Source organism: Odontesthes bonariensis, chromosome 10 (genome assembly GCF_027942865.1).
Source record: "Odontesthes bonariensis isolate fOdoBon6 chromosome 10, fOdoBon6.hap1, whole genome shotgun sequence".
Classification (NCBI taxonomy): domain Eukaryota; kingdom Metazoa; phylum Chordata; class Actinopteri; order Atheriniformes; family Atherinopsidae; genus Odontesthes; species Odontesthes bonariensis.
In genome coordinates, this window is record NC_134515.1 from 617,087 (window position 1) to 641,102 (window position 24,016).

Sequence of the window (24,016 nt, forward strand, 5' to 3'; positions counted from 1 at the left end):
GATAGAAGAAAATATCTTTATTTACCTTTGCAGTAATCTGACGGGTCCTCCTGCTCCTCATCATCAGAGCCCAACAGCTGAGCAGGGGGCGGGGTTAATCCGGGAGGGGGCGGGGTTAATCCGGGAGGGGCCGGGCTTTTATCTGAAAGGGGTGTGGTCATCAATGGTGTGGGTGATGACATAATAGGAAATAGGTTAAATGCGGGGCCGGGAGAGTCCAGAGAACCAAGCATGGGGGCGGCAGAGGAGCAGAGGGGGGAGTAAAGGTGGGGGGAGACGGTGGAGGTGAAGGTCACAGAGGTCAGGGGGAAAAGGTCGGGCTGGGCGGGGCTTAAGGGAGGAGTGGAAAGAGCTTCAACTTCACTGTGAGGAGAAGCTGGAAGTGGACTGAAGAGCTCCGCCTGGACGTCTGCAGACTTGTTCTGCAGAGTTCTGTGAGGCGACCTGGAGGCATTATGGGTAACGGCGGGCAGTGGGCTGGGGGCGGGGCTTCCTGATGTGGCAGATGCTGACTGGCTGAGAAACTGAGTGGTCTCCGGAGACTTTGGAGGCGCTACGATGGGACGTGTTGCATCTTTGGGGCGAGTCGTCATCTGGTGGGCGGGCGATGTGGGAGATTCATGAGGATCCTCTGCCCTGGATCCTGTGGGGGGCATCTGGCCTGCCTGGGGGGGCATCTGGCCTGCCTGGGGGGGCATCTGGCCTGCCTGGGGGGGCATCTGGTCTGCCCGGGGGGGCATCTGGCCTGCCCGGGGGGGCAGCTGGCCTGCCCGGGGGGGCAACTGGTCTGCCTGGGGGTGAGTTCGGGGTGGGCTGCTGTCGGCCCTCTGAGGGTCACATGACTCACTGGACCTGAAACAGGAAGAGAAAACAAACCATCACAGTGTCAGTTAGTGAGGATACTGAGGCCCAACATGTGATGAGCTACACCAACAGAGTTTATTATTCTGGACACGTTTTGTTTCTGACAGGCGGACGGTTACAGTGATGATGTCACCCTGAACACACACAGCACGGGTCATATAACACACACACACACACACACACACACACACACACACACACACACACAGTCTATTTCTGTCCAGATGACCTCAGAGCGCACGAGTGTGTGCATGTTTCTATCTTTAGGAGGAAGCGTCTCAGGACAGCGAGCTGATCTCAGAACCTCAGAACCTCCTCCTGGATGGGAGGGGCCTGAGGTCCGGATGGGAGGGGCCTGAGGGCTGGATGGGAGGGGCCTGAGGTCCGGATGGGAGGGGCCTGAGGGCTGGATGGGAGGGGCCTGAGGGCCGGATGGGAGGGGCCTGAGGGCTGGATGGGAGGGGCCTGAGGGCTGGATGGGAGGGGCCTGAGGGCTGGATGGGAGGGGCCTGAGGGCCGGATGGGAGGGGCCTGAGGGCTGGATGGGAGGGGCCTGAGGGCCGGATGGGAGGGGCCTGAGGGCTGGATGGGAGGGGCCTGAGGTCCGGATGGGAGGGGCCTGAGGGCCGGATGGGAGGGGCCTGAGGGCTGGATGGGAGGGGCCTGAGGGCCGGATGGGAGGGGCCTGAGGGCCGGATGGGAGGGGCCTGAGGGCCGGATGGGAGGGGCCTGAGGGCTGGACACGGATATGACGTAATATAATCGATTCTGGGGAGAAAAATCGATTTTTAAAATCATCCCATTAAAAATCGCGATATGTACATGAATCGATTTTTTCGCCCACCCCGAGTAAATAAGTACTCGACATGAGTTTTCAATTGTTGGCCTCAAATGCAATCAGATTAAGTGAAGGATCTCCTCCGATCCTTGCCCTGAAAATACTGTTGGGCAATGTCTTTCCTGTTCAGATTGTCCAGCCTTTCTTGATGGATGTGGTCATGGTGGACCGCAACCACGTTTTAAGCCTCCGCAAGCCACTGAGACTTCGTTCTGCCTCAGCAGACGATGCGGGCGCTACCGTTAACAATCTGACAAGTGCCTCAACTGGCTCACAAAGGGCACCAACTTCAACGGGCATTGCTTTTAAGATCTGTGCAGCATCTGCAGCGGTTTGGAAGCGGTACCTGTTGTTGAACATGGCTAACTGAATCTTCCCACTGCGGCTCAGGGTCACGCATGGCACAGTTTACTTACAGTCCATGCTTTCTGAAAAAAGGATGCAATAGTTTTCTGCTTTTTCGGTTCGGCTGGCCTCATCATGCATGCCGACGAAGCCTGCCCAGCTCAACGACCGAATATTAATATCTGTCTTTGTTTGGTTTTACGTGAGTTGTTGCAAAGCATGCACTGACATGCAATAAACCTGATGTTAATTTATCTTTTGATTTCCCCGTGAGGTTTAAGCAAAGAAAGAAAGCAGGGGACGGATCCCAGTGAATCAAAATCTGGTCCCACCCTCTATCTGCGCGCATGACCAGAACCTGCCAGGAAACAAACTGGTAACCATGACAACGTGAAGGGATGACATCACCGTGTCCCACAGCCCAGGTGGACCACAGTTCTGCCGGGTTCTGCCCACATTAACCTGCCAGAACTCAGAGTTCTGCCGGGTTCTGCCCACATTAACCTGCCAGAACTCAGAGTTCTGCCGGGTTCTGCCGGGTTCTGCCCACATTAACCTGCCAGAACTCAGAGTTCTGCCGGGTTCTGCCCACATTAACCTGCCAGAACTCAGAGTTCTGCCGGGTTCTGCCGGGTTCTGCCCACATTAACCTGCCAGAACTCAGAGTTCTGCCGGGTTCTGCCCACATTAACCTGCCAGAACTCAGAGTTCTGCCGGGTTCTGCCGGGTTCTGCCCACATTAACCTGCCAGAACTCAGAGTTCTGCCGGGTTCTGCCCACATTAACCTGCCAGAACTCAGAGTTCTGCCGGGTTCTTCCCACATTAACCTGCCAGAACTCAGAGTTCTGCCAGGTTCTGCCCACATTAACCTGCCAGAACTCAGAGTTCTGCCAGGTTCTGCCGGGTTCTGCCCACATTAACCTGCCAGAACTCAGAGTTCTGCCGGGTTCTGCCCACATTAACCTGCCAGAACTCAGAGTTCTGCCGGGTTCTGCCGGGTTCTGCCCACATTAACCTGCCAGAACTCAGAGTTCTGCCGGGTTCTGCCCACATTAACCTGCCAGAACTCAGAGTTCTGCCGGGTTCTGCCGGGTTCTGCCCACATTAACCTGCCAGAACTCAGAGTTCTGCCGGGTTCTGCCCACATTAACCTGCCAGAACTCAGAGTTCTGCCGGGTTCTGCCGGGTTCTGCCCACATTAACCTGCCAGAACTCAGAGTTCAGGTTAATGTGGGCAGAACCCGAGTTCTGCCGGGTTCTGCCTCTCAGGTGTGAGACATCAGAACCATCCAGGTGTGCAGGTGAGGTCAGACAGTGAGTGTTCCTCACCGGTTCTCCTCAGCTCGGACCCTCCGGTGTTTCTTGCCTCTTCTTCTGTTTTTTTTGCCGGTGGCGCCTGGGGCGGAGCTTCCAGTTCCGGTGCTGACTGCAGCTGTGAGGAAGAAAACAGTTTTAAGCCAAACTTAGAAATGCTTCAATCTGAGGAGGCAGGAAGCAGAACCTGGTTCTGATTTTAGATCCTGGAGTCTGATTTTAGTCTGATTTTAGAACCTGAAGTCTGATTTTAGTCTGATTTTAGAACCTGGTTCTGATTTTAGAACCTGAAGTCTGATTTTAGATCCCGAAGTCTGATTTTAGATCCCGAAGTCTGATTTTAGATCCCGAAGTCTGATTTTAGATCCCGAAGTCTGACTTTAGATCCTGAAGTCTGACTTTAGATCCCGAAGTCTGACTTTAGATCCTGAAGTCTGACTTTAGAACCTGGAGTCTGACTTTAGAACCTGGAGTCTGATTTTAGATCCTGGAGTCTGATTTTAGATCCCGAAGTCTGATTTTAGATCCTGAAGTCTGACTTTAGATCCCGAAGTCTGACTTTAGATCCTGGAGTCTGACTTTAGATCCCGAAGTCTGATTTTAGATCCCGAAGTCTGATTTTAGATCCCGAAGTCTGATTTTAGATCCTGAAGTCTGACTTTAGATCCCGAAGTCTGACTTTAGATCCTGAAGTCTGACTTTAGATCCTGAAGTCTGATTTTAGATCCCGAAGTCTGATTTTAGATCCCGAAGTCTGACTTTAGATCCTGAAGTCTGACTTTAGATCCCGAAGTCTGACTTTAGATCCTGAAGTCTGACTTTAGATCCCGAAGTCTGACTTTAGATCCTGAAGTCTGACTTTAGAACCTGGAGTCTGATTTTAGATCCCGAAGTCTGACTTTAGATCCTGAAGTCTGACTTTAGATCCCGAAGTCTGACTTTAGATCCTGAAGTCTGACTTTAGAACCTGGAGTCTGATTTTAGATCCTGGAGTCTGATTTTAGAACCTGAAGTCTAATTTTATATCCCGAAGTCTGATTTTAGAACCTGAAGTCTGATTTTATATCCCGAAGTCTGATTTTAGAACCTGAAGTCTGACTTTAGATCCCGAAGTCTGATTTTAGAACCTGAAGTCTAATTTTATATCCCGAAGTCTGATTTTAGAACCTGAAGTCTGATTTTATATCCCGAAGTCTGATTTTAGAACCTGAAGTCTGACTTTAGATCCCGAAGTCTGATTTTATATCCCGAAGTCTGATTTTAGAACCTGAAGTCTGATTTTAGATCCCGAAGTCTGATTTTAGAACCTGAAGTCTGACTTTAGAACCTGAAGTCTGATTTTAGAACCTGAAGTCTGACTTTAGAACCTGAAGTCTGACTTTAGAACCTGAAGTCTGACTTTAGAACCTGGAGTCTGATTTTAGATCCTGGAGTCTGATGTTAGATCCTGGAGTCTGATTTTAGATCCCGAAGTCTGACTTTAGATCCCGAAGTCTGACTTTAGATCCCGAAGTCTGACTTTAGATCCTGGAGTCTGATTTTAGATCCTGGAGTCTGATGTTAGATCCTGGAGTCTGATTTTAGATCCCGAAGTCTGACTTTAGAACCTGAAGTCTGATTTTAGAACCTGAAGTCTGACTTTAGAACCTGAAGTCTGATTTTAGATCCCGAAGTCTGATTTTAGATCCTGAAGTCTGATTTTAGATCCCGAAGTCTGATTTTAGAACCTGAAGTCTGATTTTAGATCCCGAAGTCTGATTTTTGATCCCGAAGTCTGATTTTAGAACCTGAAGTCTGACTTTAGAACCTGAAGTCTGATTTTATATCCCGAAGTCTGATTTTAGAACCTGAAGTCTGATTTTAGATCCCGAAGTCTGATTTTATATCCCGAAGTCTGACTTTAGAACCTGAAGTCTGATTTTAGAACCTGAAGTCTGATTTTATATCCCGAAGTCTGATTTTAGAACCTGAAGTCTGATTTTATATCCTGAAGTCTGATTTTAGAACCTGAAGTCTGACTTTAGATCCCGAAGTCTGATTTTATATCCCGAAGTCTGATTTTAGAACCTGAAGTCTGACTTTAGAACCTGGAGTCTGATGTTAGATCCTGAAGTCTGATTTTATATCCCGAAGTCTGACTTTAGAACCTGAAGTCTGATTTTAGAACCTGAAGTCTGACTTTAGAACCTGAAGTCTGATTTTAGAACCTGAAGTCTGATTTTAGATCCCGAAGTCTGATTTTAGATCCCGAAGTCTGATTTTAGATCCCGAAGTCTGATTTTAGATCCCGAAGTCTGATTTTAGAACCTGAAGTCTGATTTTAGATCCCGAAGTCTGATTTTTGATCCCGAAGTCTGATTTTAGAACCTGAAGTCTGATTTTAGAACCTGAAGTCTGACTTTAGAACCTGAAGTCTGATTTTAGAACCTGAAGTCTGATTTTATATCCCGAAGTCTGATTTTATATCCCGAAGTCTGATTTTAGATCCTGAAGTCTTATTTTAGATCCTGAAGTCTTATTTTAGATCCTGAAGTCTGATTTTAGATCCTGAAGTCTGATTTTAGAACCTGAAGTCTTATTTTAGATCCTGAAGTCTGATTTTAGATCCTGAAGTCTGATTTTAGAACCTGATGTCTGACTTTAGAACCTGAACTCTGACTTTAGATCCTGAAGTCTGATTTTAGATCCTGAAGTCTGACTTTAGATCCTGAAGTCTGATTTTAGAACCTGAAGTCTGATTTTAGAACCTGATGTCTGACTTTAGAACCTGAAGTCTGATTTTAGAACCTGAAGTCTGACTTTAGAACCTGGGGGGGGGGGGGGGGGGGGAGTAATAGAGGGTAAATGGGGGGTTATAGGGGGGGCATACAGGGGGGGTAAAGAGGGTAAATGGGAGGTTGGGGGGAGCATACAGGGGGGAGTTATAGAGGGGGGGCATACATGGGGGGTTATAGAGGGTAAATGGGGGGTTGGGGGGGAGCATACTGGGGGTTATAGAGGGTAAATGGGGGGTTATAGGGGGGCATACAGGGGGGTAAAGAGGGTAAATGGGGGGTTATAGAGGGTAAATGGGGGGTTGGGGGGAGCATACAGGGGGGGTTATAGAGGGTAAATTGGGGGTTGGGGGGAGCATACAGGGGGGGTTATTGAGGGTAAATGGGGGGTTATGGGGGGCATACGGGGGGTTATAGAGGGAGGGAGCATACGGGGGGTATAGAGGGTAAATGGGGGGTTATGGGGGGGCATACGGGGGGGTATAGAGGGTAAATGGGGGTTATAGGGGGGGAGCATACAGGAGGGGGTTATAGAGGGTAAATGGGGGGTTATAGAGGGAGGGGGCATACATGGGGGGTATAGAGGGTAAATGGGGGGTTATAGGGGGGGGCATACAGGGTGGTTATACAGGGGGGGTTATAGGGGGGGAGCATACAGGGGGGTTATACAGGGGGGGTTATAGAGGGGGGGCATACAGGGTGGTTATACAGGGGGGGTTATAGAGGGTAAATGGGGGGTTGGGGGGGAGCATACAGGGGGGGGTTATAGAGGGTAAATTGGGGGTTGGGGGGAGCATACAGGGGGGGTTATAGAGGGTAAATGGGGGGTTGTGGGGGGGCATACAGGGGGGTTATAGAGGGTAAATGGGGGGTTATAGAAGGGGGGGCATACTGGGGGGTATAGAGGGTAAATGGGGGGTTATAGAGGGGGGGGCATACAGGAGGGGGTTATAGAGGGAGGGAGCATACAGGGGGGGTATAGAGGGTAAATGGGGGGTTATGGGGGGGCATACGGGGGGGTATAGAGGGTAAATGGGGGGTTATAGGGGGGGAGCATACAGGGGGGGTATAGAGGGCAAATGGGGGGTTATAGGGGGGGGCATACAGGGTGGTTATACAGGGGGGGGTTATAGAGGGGGGGGGGCATACAGGGGGGTTATACAGGGGGGGTTATAGAGGGGGGAGCATACAGGGTCGTTATACAGGGGGGGTTATAGAGGGTAAATGGGGGGTTATAGAAGGGGGGGCATACAGGGGGGTTATACAGGGGGGTTATAGAGGGTAAATGGGGGGTTATGGGGGGGCATACAGGGTGGTTATACAGGGGGGGTTATAGAGGGGGGGAGCATACAGGGGGGTTATACAGGGGGGGTTATAGAGGGTTATAGAGGGTAAATGGGGGGTTATGGGGGGGGGGGGGGCCATACAGGGTGGTTATACAGGGGGGGTTATAGAGGGTAAATGGGGGGTTATAGAGGGGGAGCATACAGGGGGGTTATACAGGGGGGTTATAGAGGGTAAATGGGGGGTTATAGGGGGGGGCATACAGGGTGGTTATACAGGGGGGGTTATAGAGGGGGGGGGGCATACAGGGGGGTTATACAGGGGGGGTTATAGAGGGTAAATGGGGGGTTATAGAGGGGGGGCATACAGGGGGGTTATACAGGGGGGTTATAGAGGGTAAATGGGGGGTTATAGGGGGGGCATACAGGGTGGTTATACAGGGGGGGGTTATAGAGGGGGGGGGGCATACAGGGGGGTTATACAGGGGGGGTTATAGAGGGGGGGCATACAGGGTCGTTATACAGGGGGGGTTATAGAGGGTAAATGGGGGGTTATGGGGGGGGGCATACAGGGTGGTTATACAGGGGGATTATAGAGGGTAAATGGGGGGTTATGGGGGGGGCATACAGGGTGGTTATACAGGGGGGGTTATAGAGGGTAAATGGGGGGTTATGGGGGGGGGGGCATACAGGGTGGTTATACAGGGGGGGTTATAGAGGGTAAATGGGGGGTTATAGAGGGGGAGCATACAGGGGGGTTATACAGGGGGGGTTATAGAGGGGGAGCATACAGGGGGGTTATACAGGGGGGGTTATAGAGGGGGAGCATACAGGGTGGTTATACAGGGGGGTTATAGAGGGGGAGCATACAGGGGGGTTATACAGGGGGGGTTATAGAGGGGGAGCATACAGGGGGGTTATACAGGGGGGGTTATAGAGGGGGGGGAGCATACAGGGGGGTTATACAGGGGGGTTATAGAGGGGGAGCATACAGGGGGGTTATACAGGGGGGGTTATAGGGGGGTGGAGCATACAGGGTGGTTATACAGGGGGGGTTATAGAGGGTAAATGGGGGGTTATAGAGGGGGGGGAGCATACAGGGGGGTTATACAGGGGGGGTTATAGAGGGGGAGCATACAGGGTGGTTATACAGGGGGGGTTATAGAGGGGGGGGAGCATACAGGGGGGTTATACAGGGGGGGTTATAGAGGGTAAATGGGGGTTATTTTATTATTCTAAAGGACTCCGGGTCAGCTCCGGGTGCCACAGCCTGGTACCGGGATGTAGCTTAGCACGTGGTGCTGATTCACTCTCCGGTACCGGCACCGGCTCGCGCCCTGACTCACCTATCAACATGTCGGCTGTCGGTCCAGAACCAGGAGCTGAAACCCGGAGACGGTTCGGCCACAGGAGGCTCCGCTGCCCCCGGTGTCAGAGGGTCCGGCCGGGGCAGCTGGGGGCAGCTGGGGGGGGCGGGCCGCGGCCTGCGGCTCGGTTCTGTAGAGCTGCCGGTCCGCCGGTACTCGGCTCCGGTTCCGGTTGGTGTCTGCGGCCTCCGGACCGGGACCTTGTGCTTATTCCGTGCGCGGCTCACTTGTTGCTGGTTCTGCCTTCAGGAACAGCTGCTGACACCGGACACCGGACGCCGCGCTGCGCGCATGCGCAATGGCCCGCCACGCTGAAGCGGAGCTGGCGGGGCGTAGGGGCGGGGAGGGGGGTTACCATGGTTACCAGTTGTTTACAGACATGAGCAGCTGAGCTCTGAAAAAGTCCAGAAAAGACTCCAAATCCCAGAGAACCTGAGGAGGAAACATGGCTGCTGGAGCCCGATGGAGGAGGAACCCAACAGCCTGATCTCATGTTAGTGCTAGTTATAGTTCATTAATGGTGTTAACCAGCTAGTTATAGTTCATTAATGGTGTTAACCAGCTAGTTATAGTTCATTAATGGTGTTAACCAGCTAGTCATAGTTCATTAATGGTGTTAACCAGCTAGTCATAGTTCATTAATGGTGTTAACCAGCTAGTCATAGTTCATTAATGGTGTTAACCAGCTAGTCATAGTTCATTAATGGTGTTAACCAGCTAGTCATAGTTCATTAATGGTGTTAACCAGCTAGTTGTAGTTTAACAACAGTTAGTTAATGTGAGCATGAGTTCAGTCACTGTAGACAGTAAACCTGCATTTATCTCAGATTTATTCTACTTATTGGCAGTTTTCTTTAAATAAAGACTTTCCTGGATGATCAGATTTGTCCTTCGGTGGGACTGCATCAGTGAACCATGATGGTTCATAAAGTTCCAGTCATACATCCTCCGACCGCCTCAGAGACAGCAGCATAAAGGTGGATATTATATGTCAAATATTGTACAATTAGACTATAAACTTTGCTCTTTGACACTAAAACTAAGATAAAATAATGATTGAAAGTATTCTGAATCTGTGCAATAATAAATAAAACAAAGCCTCAAACTGAACACATTAAAAACTAAAAAAAAACACAAATTATAACAACAAAAAACAGAATACAAGTGGATAATCACTGATTCTGAGTCTGGGTCTCAGAATTTTATATTGAGTCCCGACTGTTACCAGCCTATGGTGAAATAAATATATATCACATTTATGTACAGATTATAGTTTTAATTTACCTTTGTCATTGTTTATATAATCATATGCAGAAATTTTAAGTATTTTATTCCCGGACTTCTGACATGGGGTCATTAAGGGGGATTAGAGTAACAATTTCCTTTCCCACCCCTTGGGGGCGCCACAGCAGGATTCTGAGCATCATTTTTGAAGTCACCATTGGATTCCTTGACCAAGAAAACATAGGATTGGCATGTTAAATTGAGTTTTTAGGTTGTTTAGAGGCCTAAGGTACCTGAAATTCTGTATTTTATGGCGCCCGTTTTGAAATTCCAAAATGGCCGCCATACAGGTGTCTGTTCAAGTGGCAACATTGGGTTTTTGGAATCCCCAAGGTCTGCAGATTCCAAAAACCAATGTTGCCACTTGAACAGACACCTGCACATACATATATGTATATGTATGTACAGGTGTATAATTGTATAATTTACTGTATAATTTACTTTATAATTTACCTTCAGGGGTCAATAAAGTTTTATTGAAGTGAGAAATTGACACAGGTCTGTTAACATGTCTTGAGAGAGTATGAAAGGAGCATAAAAGGACATTTAAAAACTCCTAATGGTCAATATTTGAGCTGATTATTGGTAATTATTGCTCCACTCTGCCCCCCGGTGGACACATGTGAACACAACACAGCTGCTAAAATTAAAACTTTATTTTTACATAATACAAACTGAGTTTGGCCGCTTGCCTCCTCACAACAGAACCACACCTTCCTCTTGCTCCTCGCCCCCCCCACACAGGTATTTACAGGCACATTTACACACAGGAAGTAGAAAAGCTGGGCTCCATCCTGAAGTCATTCAGTAGAAAACAGTAGCAAACAGCTCGACCAATCAGAGCCGAGCGGCATGCTGTATATAGGTCAGGTGACCAGAGTTTAAGCCCCGCCCCTCATTTTAAAAAGTAAACAATGAAATTATGTAGAAGAAGCACCAAAAACCGTCATCATCATCATCATTATCATCACATGCATGCAGAGAAAACTACGACTACGGGTCCCACACGGGGTCAAAAAACACAAGAAGAAGAAGAAGAAAAGAGGCTGCAAGCAGCAGGAAGACCTGGACCAGAACCAGAACCAGAACCACCAGAAGCAGAACCACCAGAACCAGAACCTTCCCGGGTCAGCAGGAAGAGTGAAGTAAGGATCAGCCAGACTCTCTGAGTCCAGAACCTTTAAGCAGAGATAACAGGTTCTACGGCAGTTCTGATCGGTTTTTGTCTTCAGGTTCTGGGCATGCTCACATGTCATGTGACACAGCTCAGCAGGTTTCATCCAGAAGTCCGAGTTCTGGTCCAAAGTTCTGGTTCTTAGTTCAGGAACCAACTGGTTCACAGATCAGATGATGAAACGTGTCCCAGAGTTCTGGATAAAGTTCTGATGAACGTCTGAAGGTTAAACTATTGATCATCAGTTATCGGACTCTGTTCCTGTGGTTCTGATGTCAGAGGTTCTGAAAACATTTAAATGTTCCGACCTCTCAGGTGAGCTGACCCGTTCACCTCTCAGGTTAAAGTAGAAAAGATTTATTTTCCCATCATGCCTTAGGACACATGAGGCGCCACCGAGCTGCAAGAGTGAAGGCACAGCTGGGATTAATAAATATAAATACAGTTACAGTATGTACACACAATAAGTTACACGAGTTTAGCTCCTCCCACATAGTTTAGCTCCTCCCACAGAGTTAGCTCCTCCCACAGAGTTAGCTCCTCCCACATAGTTTAGCTCCTCCCATATAGTTTAGCTCCTCCCACAGAGTTAGCTCCTCCCACATAGTTTAGCTCCTCCCATATAGTTAGCTCCTCCCACATAGTTTATGATTGTTTTCATCATCGTTTGTTCAGCAGGTTCGACGTTCGCGTTTCAGTTTCACCTTCAGTGACTCCAGTTTCTGTTTCAGGTCACATGTAAACAGCTGATCCACAGCTGGTTAACAGCTGGTTACATCTGGTTATAGCTGGTTATAGCTGGTTAACAGCTGGTTACATCTGGTTAACAGCTGGTTACAGCTGGTTACAGGTAGTTAACAGCTGGTTACAGATGGTTAACAGCTGGTTAACAGCTGGTTACAGCTGATCCACAGCTGGTTTACAGCTGGTTTACAGCTGGTTAACAGCTGGTTACAGCTGGTTAACAGCTCGTTAACAGCTGATCCACAGCTGGTTGACCACTGGTTGACAGCTGGTTACAGCTGGTTAACAGCTGGTTATAGCTGGTTAACAGCTGGTTAACAACTGGTTACAGCTGGTTTACAGCTCGTTAACAGCTGATCCACAGCTGGTTGACAGCTGGTTTACAGCTGATCCACAGCTGGTTGACAGCTGGTTACAGATGGTTAACAGCTGGTTAACAGCTGGTTACAGATGGTTACAGATGGTTAACAGCTGGTTATAGCTGATCCACAGCTGATCCACAGCTGGTTAACAGCTGGTTACAGATGGTTAACAGCTGGTTATAGCTGGTTAACAGCTGGTTAACAACTGGTTACAGCTGGTTTACAGCTCGTTAACAGCTGATCCACAGCTGGTTGACAGCTGGTTTACAGCTGATCCACAGCTGGTTGACAGCTGGTTACAGATGGTTAACAGCTGGTTAACAGCTGGTTACAGCTGGTTACAGCTGATCCACAGCTGGTTATAGCTGGTTATAGCTGGTTACAGCTGGTTACAGCTGATCCACAGCTGGTTAACAGCTGGTTATCAGCTGGTTAACAGCTGGTTACAGCTGATCCACAGCTGGTTAACAGCTGAGCCTGAGCCTGAGTTGTGGCTCAGTTGGTACAATGATAAAAGGGTGAGGGGTTCCGTCTCTGGTTCTTTGGACCTGGACCTGAGAAGGGTTCGGGTTAGCTCTGCAAACCGATCAATAATCAATGAGAAACTGGAGTCCAACTGAAAGGTGGTGGAAACGCTCCCTGATCCAGAGTCTGTAAATGCTTTCAGGACGCTCAGAGTCAGAGCTGCTGGCTTCAGTAGAAAAAAAACAGACAAAACAGCAGGTCTGACATCAGCAGATCAATGATCAATACATGTGATTCGACTACAAACAACTGAACTTGTGCTTTTTGACGAAGAGACAACAAACAGCTCGAGGAAATGTAGTGCAAGGCGGCAGGTGGCAATGATGCTGCCTGATTGGTTAGATTGTCATTGTTGGTTTGGGTTGAATTCAACGTTTCTTCTCAGGTTAACTCAACGTCAGATTAATTTAACTCAACGTCAGATTAACTTAACTCAACGTCAGATTAATTTAACTCAGATTAATTTAACTCAACCTCAGATTAATTTAACTCAACGTCAGATTAACTTAACTCAACGTCAGATTAAATTAACTCAGCGTCAGATTAATTTAACTCAACGTCAGATTAACTTAACTCAACGTCAGATTAATTTAACTCAGATTAATTTAACTCAACGTCAGATTAATTTAACTCAACGTCAGATTAACTTAACTCAACGTCAGATTAATTTAACTCAGATTAATTTAACTCAGATTAATTTAACTCAGATTAATTTAACTCAACGTCAGATTAATTTAACTCAACGTCAGATTAACTTAACTCAACGTCAGATTAATTTAACTCAGATTAATTTAACTCAACGTCAGATTAATTTAACTCAACGTCAGATTAACTTAACTCAACGTCAGATTAATTTAACTCAGATTAATTTAACTCAGATTAATTTAACTCAGATTAATTTAACTCAACGTCAGATTAATTTAACTCAACGTCAGATTAACTTAACTCAACGTCAGATTAATTTAACTCAGATTAATTTAACTCAACGTCAGATTAATTTAACTCAACGTCAGATTAATTTAACTCAACGTCAGATTAATTTAACTCAACGTCAGATTAATTTAATTCAACGTCAGATTAATTTAACTCAACGTCAGATTAACTTAACTCAACGTCAGATTAATTTAACTCAACGTCAGATTAACTTAACTCAACGTCAGATTAATTTAACTCAACGTCAGATTAACTTAACTCAACGTCAGATTAATTTAACTCAACGTCAGATTAATTTAATTCAACGTCAGATTAATTTAACTCAACGTCAGATTAATTTAACTTCAGGTTAATCTGAAGTTGAGTTAACCTGAGGAAAACGTCCTTCCATCGTGGGCGTTGGGGTGCTTTGTGGAGGAATCTGAGGACCCAGTTCTCCTGAGTCCAACTATATAAACTTTGTACATCCCACACACTCAGAGCAAGGACTCAGGGTCACAGCTGTCCAATCAGAGCACTGATCCGGTTTCTGTTCTTCATCAGCAGAAGTTAGAGATCTGTGACTTTGTTCTCCACCAGGGCGGCGACCTGCTGCAGCCGATAGGCCAACTGCATCTTCTGACCGGATTGGTCCTCCTCCAGAGACATGATGATCTGAGACAGAGAGGTGGAGGCAGGCTGTTCAAACAGATTTAATATTTCAGGTTTAAACTTTTAAATCACTTAAATAAGCCCTTCCTGATGAAGACGACGAAGAAGATTCTCTCAACCAAAGTCACATGACCTCTGTGTGTGTATGTGTGTGTTACCTGGTCATAGTATTTGTTGATGTACTTGTAGAGTTCATGAAGAGCAACGACACTGTTCATCTTTGAGGAAAAACTCTGCAGAGACAAAGACGGGTAAAGTGAGACAGGTACAGGTGCACACCGACAGGTGCACACAGACAGGTACAGGTGCACACCGACAGGTGCACACAGACAGGTACAAGTGGACACAGACAGTTGCACACAGACAGGTGTACACAGACAGGTGGACACAGACAGGTGCACACAGACAGGTGTACACAGACAGGTGCACACAGACAGGTGCACACAGACAGGTACAGGTGCACACAGACAGGTACAGGTGCACACAGACAGGTACAGGTGCACACAGACAGGTGCACACAGACAGGTGCACACAGACAGGTACAGGTGCACACAGAAAGGTGCACACAGACAGGTACAGGTGCACACAGAAAGGTGCACACAGACAGGTACAGGTGCACATAGAAAGGTGCACACAGACAGGTACAGGTGCACACAGACAGGTGCACACAGACAGGTGCACACAGACAGGTCATGTGACCGTCTGTCAGGTGACCGGTTGGTGCTTACTGACCCCGGACAGCTCGGTCAGAGTGGAGTTCATCTCCTGGTAGCATCCTGAGGCGGCGCTGTGGATGTCGCTGTAATACCTGCAAACACACGGCGGCTCTTTACAACCCGACTCCATGGCAACAAGAACCGGACTGGGAGTGTTTACATGGCAACAGAATGGGTAAGGGTCTCACCTCTCCACCAGCTGTTTGTAGCGTGGAATCTCTCTGGCGTACAGCAGCTTGTTAACAGGAGAGTCCTGATTGGACAAAAAGGTGCAATGAGGTCACCTGACTGAGCGGACAGAGCAGACGGACGGATCATTAAAGAGAAAGACGGATCATTAAAGAGAAAGATGGATCATACCCGCCCCACTTTGTGCTCAGAGGTGGTGCACGAGTCGATGAAGGTCTGAGCGATGACCGACAGGACGGCGTCGATGCTGTCGGTCACCTGAACGTCTAGAACAAACTGAGGGTTCTTCAAGATGTTGACCCAGAACCTGAGAGGGAGACTGAGAGAGAAAGACGGGTCAAAGACGGCTCACGGGACCTGACAGCTTGCTTTGTTTGTCAGAGTTGAGGTTTGAATCTCACCTGTTGGTCTTCCAGATGTGGACGGTCTCGGGGTCATCAATCCCGTGTTTCTCAGCCATATCGTCGAGGAAGTCAAAGAAAAAACGGACAGCGATCGGAGGAGGACGCTTGGTGCTGAGGATGGCCACGAAGACATCGTCCACAAACTTCTGCAATGTCCCCTGCAGACAGGTGTAAGGAAACAGGTGTAAAGAAATAAGTGTAAGCCAAAAGGTGTAGGCAGACAGGTGTAAGAAAACAGGTGTAAACCAACACGTGTAGGCAGACGGGTGTAAGAAAACACGTGTAAGAAAACAGGTGTAAGCCAACATGTGTAGGCAGACGGGTGTAAGAAAACAGGTGTAAGCCAACATGTGTAGGCAGACGGGTGTAAGAAAACACGTGTAGGCAGACGGGTGTAAGGAAACAGGTGTAAGCCAACACGTGTAGGCAGACGGGTGTAAGGGAACAGGTGTAAGAAAACAGGTGTAGGCAGACGGGTGTAAGGAAACAGGTGTAAAAAAACAGGTGTAAGAAAACACGTGTAGGCAGACGGGTGTAAGGAAACAGGTGTAAGAAAACAGGTGTAGGCAGACGGGTGTAAGGAAACAGGTGTAAGAAAACAGGTGTAGGCAGACGGGTGTAAGGAAACAGGTGTAAGCCAACACGTGTAGGCAGACGGGTGTAAGGGAACAGGTGTAAGAAAACAGGTGTAGGCAGACGGGTGTAAGGAAACAGGTGTAAAAAAACAGGTGTAAGAAAACACGTGTAGGCAGACGGGTGTAAGGAAACAGGTGTAAGAAAACAGGTGTAGGCAGACGGGTGTAAGGAAACAGGTGTAAGAAAACAGGTGTAGGCAGACGGGTGTAAGGAAACAGGTGTAAGCCAACACGTGTAGGCAGACGGGTGTAAGGAAACAGGTGTAAGAAAACACGTGTAGGCAGACGGGTGTAAGGAAACAGGTGTAAAAAAACAGGTGTAAGAAAACACGTGTAGGCAGACGGGTGTAGGCAGACAGGTGTAAGGAAACAGGTGTAAGCCAACACGTGTAGGCAGACGGGTGTAAGGAAACAGGTGTAAGAAAACACGTGTAGGCAGACGGGTGTAGGCAGACAGGTGTAAGGAAACAGGTGTAAGCCAACACGTGTAGGCAGACGGGTGTAAGGAAACAGGTGTAAGCCAACATGTGTAGGCAGACGGGTATAAGAAAACAGGTGTAAGCCAACACGTGTAGGCAGACAGGTGTAAGAAAACAGGTGTAGGCAGACGGGTGTAAGGAAACGGATGTAAGGCAACATGTGTAGGCAGACGGGTGTAAGGAAACAGGTGTAAGAAAACAGGTGTAAGCCAACACGTGTAGGCAGACGGGTGTAAGGAAACAGGTGTAAGAAAACAGGTGTAAGCCAACATGTGTAGGCAGACGGGTGTAAGAAAACAGGTGTAAAAAAACAGGTGTAAGAAAACACGTGTAGGCAGACGGGTGTAGGCAGACAGGTGTAAGGAAACAGGTGTAAGCCAACACGTGTAGGCAGACGGGTGTAAGGAAACAGGTGTAAGAAAACACGTGTAGGCAGACGGGTGGAGGCTGACAGGTGTAAGGAAACAGGTGTAAGCCAACACGTGTAGGCAGACGGGTGTAAGGAAACAGGTGTAAGCCAACATGTGTAGGCAGACGGGTATAAGAAAACAGGTGTAAGCCAACACGTGTAGGCAGACAGGTGTAAGAAAACAGGTGTAGGCAGACGGGTGTAAGGAAACGGATGTAAGGCAACATGTGTAGGCAGACGGGTGTAAGGAAACAGGTGTAAGAAAACAGGTGTAAGCCAACACGTGTAGGCAGACGGGTGTAAGAAAACGGATGTAAGGCAACATGTGTAGGCAGACGGGTGTAAGGAAACAGGTGTAAGAAAACAGGTGTAAGCCAACATGTGTAGGCAGACGGGTGTAAGAAAACAGGTGTAAGGAAACACGTGTAGGCAGACGGGTGTAAGAAAACAGGTGTAAGCAGACGGGTGTAAGGAAACGGATGTAAGGCAACATGTGTAGGCAGACGGGTGTAAGGAAACAGGTGTAAGAAAACAGGTGTAAGCCAACATGTGTAGGCAGACGGGTGTAAGAAAACAGGTGTAAGAAAACAGGTGTAAGCCAACATGTGTAGGCAGACGGGTGTAAGAAAACAGGTGTAAGCCAACATGTGTAGGCAGACGGGTGTAAGAAAACAGGTGTAAAAAAACAGGTGTAAGAAAACACGTGTAGGCAGACGGGTGTAAGAAAACACGTGTAGGCAGACGGGTGTAAGAAAACAGGTGTAGGCAGACGGGTGTAAGGAAACGGATGTAAGGCAACATGTGTAGGCAGACGGGTGTAAGGAAACAGGTGTAAGAAAACAGGTGTAAGCCAACATGTGTAGGCAGACGGGTGTAAGAAAACAGGTGTAAGAAAACAGGTGTAAGCCAACATGTGTAGGCAGACGGGTGTAAGAAAACAGGTGTAAGCCAACATGTGTAGGCAGACGGGTGTAAGAAAACAGGTGTAAAAAAACAGGTGTAAGAAAACACGTGTAGGCAGACGGGTGTAGGCAGACAGGTGTAAGGAAACAGGTGTAAGCCAACACGTGTAGGCAGACGGGTGTAAGGAAACAGGTGTAAGAAAACACGTGTAGGCAGACGGGTGTAGGCAGACAGGTGTAAGGAAACAGGTGTAAGCCAACACGTGTAGGCAGACGGGTGTAAGGAAACAGGTGTAAGCCAACATGTGTAGGCAGACGGGTATAAGAAAACAGGTGTAAGCCAACACGTGTAGGCAGACAGGTGTAAGAAAACAGGTGTAGGCAGACGGGTGTAAGGAAACGGATGTAAGGCAACATGTGTAGGCAGACGGGTGTAAGGAAACAGGTGTAAGAAAACAGGTGTAAGCCAACACGTGTAGGCAGACGGGTGTAAGAAAACGGATGTAAGGCAACATGTGTAGGCAGACGGGTGTAAGGAAACAGGTGTAAGAAAACAGGTGTAAGCCAACATGTGTAGGCAGACGGGTGTAAGAAAACAGGTGTAAGAAAACAGGTGTAAGGAAACACGTGTAGGCAGACGGGTGTAAGAAAACAGGTGTAGGCAGACGGGTGTAAGGAAACGGATGTAAGGCAACATGTGTAGGCAGACGGGTGTAAGGAAACAGGTGTAAGAAAACAGGTGTAAGCCAACATGTGTAGGCAGACGGGTGTAAGAAAACAGGTGTAAGCCAACACGTGTAGGCAGACGGGTGTAAGAAAACAGGTGTAAGCCAACACGTGTAGGCAGACGGGTGTAAGAAAACAGGTGTAAGCCAACACGTGTAGGCAGACGGGTGTAAGAAAACACGTGTAGGCAGACGGGTGTAAGGAAACAGGTGTAAGAAAACAGGTGTAGGCAGACAAGTGTAAGGAAACAAGTGTAAGAAAACAGGTGTAGGCAGACGGGTGTAAGGAAACAGGTGTAAGCCAACACGTGTAGGCAGACGGGTGTAAGAAAACAGGTGTAAGAAAACAAGTGTAGGCAGACGGGTGTAAGAAAACAGGTGCAGGCAGACGGGTGTAAGGAAACAGGTGTAAAAAAACAGGTGTAAGCCAACACGTGTAGGCAGACGGGTGTAAGGAAACAGGTGTAAGAAAACAGGTGTAGGCAGACGGGTGTAAGGAAACAGGTGTAAGAAAACACGTGTAAGCAGACGGGTGTAGGCAGACAGGTGTAAGGAAACAGGTGTAAGCCAACACGTGTAGGCAGACGGGTGTAAGGAAAGACGTGTAGGCAGACGGGTGTAAGGAAAGACGTGTAGGCAGACGGGTGTAAGGAAAGACGTGTAGGCAGACGGGTGTAAGGAAACAGGTGTAAGCCAACACGTGTAGGCAGACAGGTATAAGGAAACAGGTGTAGGCAGACGGGTATAAGAAAACAGGTGTAAGGAAACACGTGTAGGCAGACGGGTGTAAGGAAACAGGTGTAAGCCAACACGTGTAGGCAGACGGGTGTAAGAAAACGGGTGTAAGGCAACATGTGTAGGCAGACGGGTGTAAGGAAACAGGTGTAAGAAAACAGGTGTAAGGAAACACGTGTAGGCAGACAGGTGTAAGGAAACAGGTGTAAGGAAATAGGTGTAAGAAAACTGGTGTTCACAAGCTCACTTCAGTCTAAATGTGTTGGTGTGTGTGTTACCTTCATGGACAGCAGCCTGGTCAGGTAGATCTCAGGTATGGCCTTGGCCCTCTCCCTCTCCCTCATGCTACTCTTTCTGTGTTTTGGGATTTCCGGATCCTCGCTGCTCTTCACCAGGTGCCACAGACGCAGACCCTCCTCCTCCTCACCCTCAAGCATCGGCGTTTCTACGGTAACGGTAACCACAACGACACTGTAGGTCACCATGACAACCAGGACGGACGTGTTGTCACGTTCTCATTTTTCAAAAGTAATAAATTTTTTCTGTTTGAATTCTCTGATCACTGTTTAAAGGTCAGCTGTTTGATGGTTCTACATCTTCTATGTGGTTTGGGTTGTTTATAGATAGATAGATAGATAGATAGATAGATAGATAGATAGATAAATAGATAGATAAGTACTTTATTCATCCCAATTTGGAAATTGTTGTGTTGCAGCAGCATACAGTAAAAGATATGTAAACAATTAAAGTAAAAACAAGCAAATAGAATAAAATAAAATAAAATAAATAATAAAATAAAATTCCTGATCGCTTCACATCTCAACATGTAAACAACCCAGGATGCAGAGCTGTAGTCTGACACACTCCTCTGCAGCTTCCCACCTGCTGCTACACCCGAACCCCATAATGACTGTCTGCTCCCACATTCAATAAATCAATAAAGACGAGAGGAGAAAATCCAGAAAACCTAAAAAAATGACAAGACAAAAACATCAAACTATTAAATGTGGTTTTCTGAATATTACATCTCTTCTTTCCGAGTCTCTGTTAGGGAATGAGTTGATCATCATGTTGATAACAACTTCACCCGGCTAACATCAGGTCAAAGGTCAAAGGTCAGACCCAGTGACCCGCCCATCTCATTCCTCAGAGGTCCACCTGTGCCCTGACAGTTTGTTGTTGTTGTTGTTGTTGTTGTTTATTCTCTGCTCTGTGTGCTCGGTGTGGGGTTCTTACTCTCTCCGGTCTGGAACACCTGGTTGACTCCTGAACTCTGAGATCGAGGGATCAAAGCGACAGTGGCGCCGTCCGGAACCTGAAAAAGAGGAGACAGGTGAGACAGGTGAGACAGGTGAGGGAGAGACAGGTGAGACAGGTGAGACAGGTGAGACAGGTGAGGGAGAGACAGGTGAGACAGGTGAGACAGGTGAGGTAGAGACAGGTGAGACAGGTGAGACAGGTGGGTGGTTACCTTGTAGTGCTGCAGGGTGTTGAGGCGCTTCCAGCGACCCTGAACTACCGCTGTGACATCATCATCCGACAGGGTCAGGTGACCGGCCTGACCCGAACGCCATTCTGTTCAAAAATGAAAAACCAGGTGAGTAAAATCCTTCTGTCCAACCACAGACGGGTGAGACGGACAGGTGAGACGGACGGGTGAGACAGACAGGTGAGACGGACGGGTGAGACGGACAGGTGAGACGGACGGGTGAGACGGACGGGTGAGACGGACGGGTGAGACGGACGGGTGAGACGGACAGGTGAGACGGACGGGTGAGACGGACGGGTGAGAGGGACGGGTGAGACGGACAGGTGAGACGGACGGGTGAGACGGACGGGTGAGACGGACAGGTGAGACGGACGGGTGAGACGGACAGGTGAGACGGACGGGTGAGACGGACGGGTGAGACGGACGGGTGAGACGGACGGGTGAGACGGACAGGTGAGACGGACAGGTGAGACGGACGGGTGAGACGGACAGGTGAGACGGACAGGTGAGACGGACGGGTGAGACGGACGGGTGAGAGGGACAGCTGAGACGGACAGGTGCGTACCGAGGTCCAGGCTGTCGGCTGCTGGTCTCTGAGAGAACGGAGCTCCTCTGTAGACCTGATCCAGGATCTTATCCTTCACCTGCAACAGGAGGGAGACAGGTGAGAGGCAGGGAGACAGGTGGGAGGCAGGGAGACAGGTGAGAGGCAGGGAGACAGGTGGGAGGCAGGGAGACAGGTGGGAGGCAGGGAGACAGGTGGGAGGGAGGGAGACAGGTGAGAGGCAGGGAGACAGGTGAGAGGGAGAAAGGTGAGAGGCAGGGAGACAGGTGAGAGGCAGGGAGACAGGTGAGAGGGAGAAAGGTGAGAGGCAGGGAGACAGGTGAGAGGGAGAAAGGTGAGAGGCAGGGAGACAGGTGAGAGGGAGACAGACAGGTGAGAGGCAGGGAGACAGGTGAGAGGGAGAAAGGTGAGAGGCAGGGAGACAGGTGAGAGGCAGGGAGACAGGTGAGAGGGAGAAAGGTGAGAGGCAGGGAGACAGGTGAGAGGGAGAAAGGTGAGAGGCAGGGAGACAGGTGAGAGGGAGACAGACAGGTGAGAGGCAGGGAGACAGGTGAGAGGGAGAAAGGTGAGAGGCAGGGAGACAGGTGAGAGGGAGACAGACAGGTGAGAGGCAGGGAGACAGGTGAGAGGGAGAAAGGTGAGAGGCAGGGAGACAGGTGAGAGGGAGACAGACAGGTGGGAGGGAGAAAGGTGAGAGGCAGGGAGACAGGTGAGAGGGAGACAGGTGAGAGAGAGACAGACAGGTGGGAGGGAGACAGGTGAGAGGCAGACAGACAGGTGAGAGGGAGAAAGGTGAGAGGCAGGGAGACAGGTGAGAGGGAGACAGGTGAGAGAGAGACAGACAGGTGGGAGGGAGACAGGTGAGAGGAAGACAGACAGGTGAGAGGCAGGGAGACAGGTGAGAGGGAGACAGACAGGTGGGAGGGAGACAGACAAGTGAGAGGGAGAAAGGTGAGAGGCAGGGAGACAGGTGAGAGGGAGACAGGTGAGAGAGAGACAGACAGGTGGGAGGGAGACAGGTGAGAGAGAGACAGACAGGTGAGAGGCAGGGAGACAGGTGAGAGGGAGAAAGGTGAGAGGCAGGGAGACAGGTGAGAGGGAGAAAGGTGAGAGGCAGGGAGACAGGTGAGAGGGAGACAGACAGGTGGGAGGGAGACAAGTGAGAGGCAGACAGACAGGTGAGAGGGAGACAGGAGAGAGAGAGACAGACAGGTGGGAGGGAGACAGGTGAGAGAGAGACAGACAGGTGAGAGGCAGGGAGACAGGTGAGAGGGAGAAAGGTGAGAGGCAGGGAGACAGGTGAGAGGGAGACAGACAGGTGAGAGGCAGGGAGACAGGTGAGAGGGAGACAGACAGGTGGGAGGGAGACAGGTGAGAGGCAGACAGACAGGTGAGAGGGAGAAAGGTGAGAGGCAGGGAGACAGGTGAGAGGGAGACAGACAGGTGAGAGGGAGACAGGTGAGAGAGAGACAGACAGGTGGGAGGGAGACAGGTGAGAGAGAGACAGACAGGTGAGAGGCAGGGAGACAGGTGAGAGGGAGACAGACAGGTGAGAGGGAGACAGACAGGTGAGAGGGAGAAAGGTGAGAGGCAGGGAGACAGGTGAGAGGGAGACAGACAGGTGGGAGGGAGACAGGTGAGAGGCAGACAGACAGGTGAGAGGGAGACAGGAGAGAGAGAGACAGACAGGTGGGAGGGAGACAGGTGAGAGAGAGACAGACAGGTGAGAGGCAGGGAGACAGGTGGGAGGCAGGGAGACAGGTGAGAGGCAGGGAGACAGGTGGGAGGGAGACAGACAGGTGAGAGGCAGGGAGACAGGTGAGAGGGAGAAAGGTGAGAGGCAGGGAGACAGGTGAGAGGGAGACAGACAGGTGAGAGGCAGGGAGACAGGTGAGAGGGAGACAGACAGGTGGGAGGGAGACAGGTGAGAGGCAGACAGACAGGTGAGAGGGAGACAGGTGAGAGAGAGACAGACATGTGAGAGGGAGACAAACAGGTGGGAGGGAGACAGACAGGTGGGAGGGAGACAGACAGGTGGGAGGGAGACAGGTGAGAGAGAGACAGACAGGTGAGAGGGAGACAGGTGAGAGAGAGACAGACAGGTGGGAGGGAGACAGGTGAGAGAGAGACAGACATGTGAGAGGGAGACAAACAGGTGGGAGGGAGACAGACAGGTGGGAGGGAGACAGACAGGTGAGAGGGAGACAGACAGGTGGGAGGGAGACAGGTGAGAGGGAGACAGACAGGTGAGAGAGAGACACACAGGTGGGAGGGAGACAGGTGAGAGGGAGACAGACAGGTGGGAGGGA

The 24,016-nt window shown here is 49.3% G+C and overlaps 2 protein-coding genes across 4 annotated transcripts in view; both read right to left on the reverse strand.

Annotated features, from left to right (window-relative positions):
• The window catches only part of srpk3 (SRSF protein kinase 3), a 55,961-nt gene extending 46,892 nt beyond the window's left edge, over positions 1-9,069 (reverse strand). Inside the window, exons 1-3 of the mRNA XM_075475873.1 lie at positions 8,766-9,069; positions 3,378-3,480; positions 26-852 (exon numbers count right to left, since the gene is read on the reverse strand). Of these exons, the coding sequence (XP_075331988.1) occupies positions 26-852; positions 3,378-3,480; positions 8,766-8,775 (940 nt within the window). The 5' untranslated portion in view covers positions 8,776-9,069. The remainder of the gene's footprint in view (positions 1-25; positions 853-3,377; positions 3,481-8,765) is intronic.
• A 4,978-nt stretch (positions 9,070-14,047) lies between these two features.
• Positions 14,048-24,016, reverse strand: part of plxnb3 (plexin B3) — a 153,573-nt gene continuing 143,604 nt past the window's right edge. For all 3 annotated transcript variants that reach the window (XM_075475875.1, XM_075475876.1, XM_075475877.1), the window contains 10 exons: positions 21,708-21,786; positions 21,125-21,228; positions 20,890-20,968; positions 19,932-20,098; positions 15,766-15,926; positions 15,536-15,683; positions 15,364-15,428; positions 15,192-15,267; positions 14,618-14,692; positions 14,048-14,462 (listed from right to left, as the gene is read on the reverse strand). In XM_075475875.1, the coding sequence (XP_075331990.1) occupies positions 14,358-14,462; positions 14,618-14,692; positions 15,192-15,267; positions 15,364-15,428; positions 15,536-15,683; positions 15,766-15,926; positions 19,932-20,098; positions 20,890-20,968; positions 21,125-21,228; positions 21,708-21,786 (1,059 nt within the window). In that variant the 3' untranslated portion in view covers positions 14,048-14,357. The remainder of the gene's footprint in view (positions 14,463-14,617; positions 14,693-15,191; positions 15,268-15,363; positions 15,429-15,535; positions 15,684-15,765; positions 15,927-19,931; positions 20,099-20,889; positions 20,969-21,124; positions 21,229-21,707; positions 21,787-24,016) is intronic.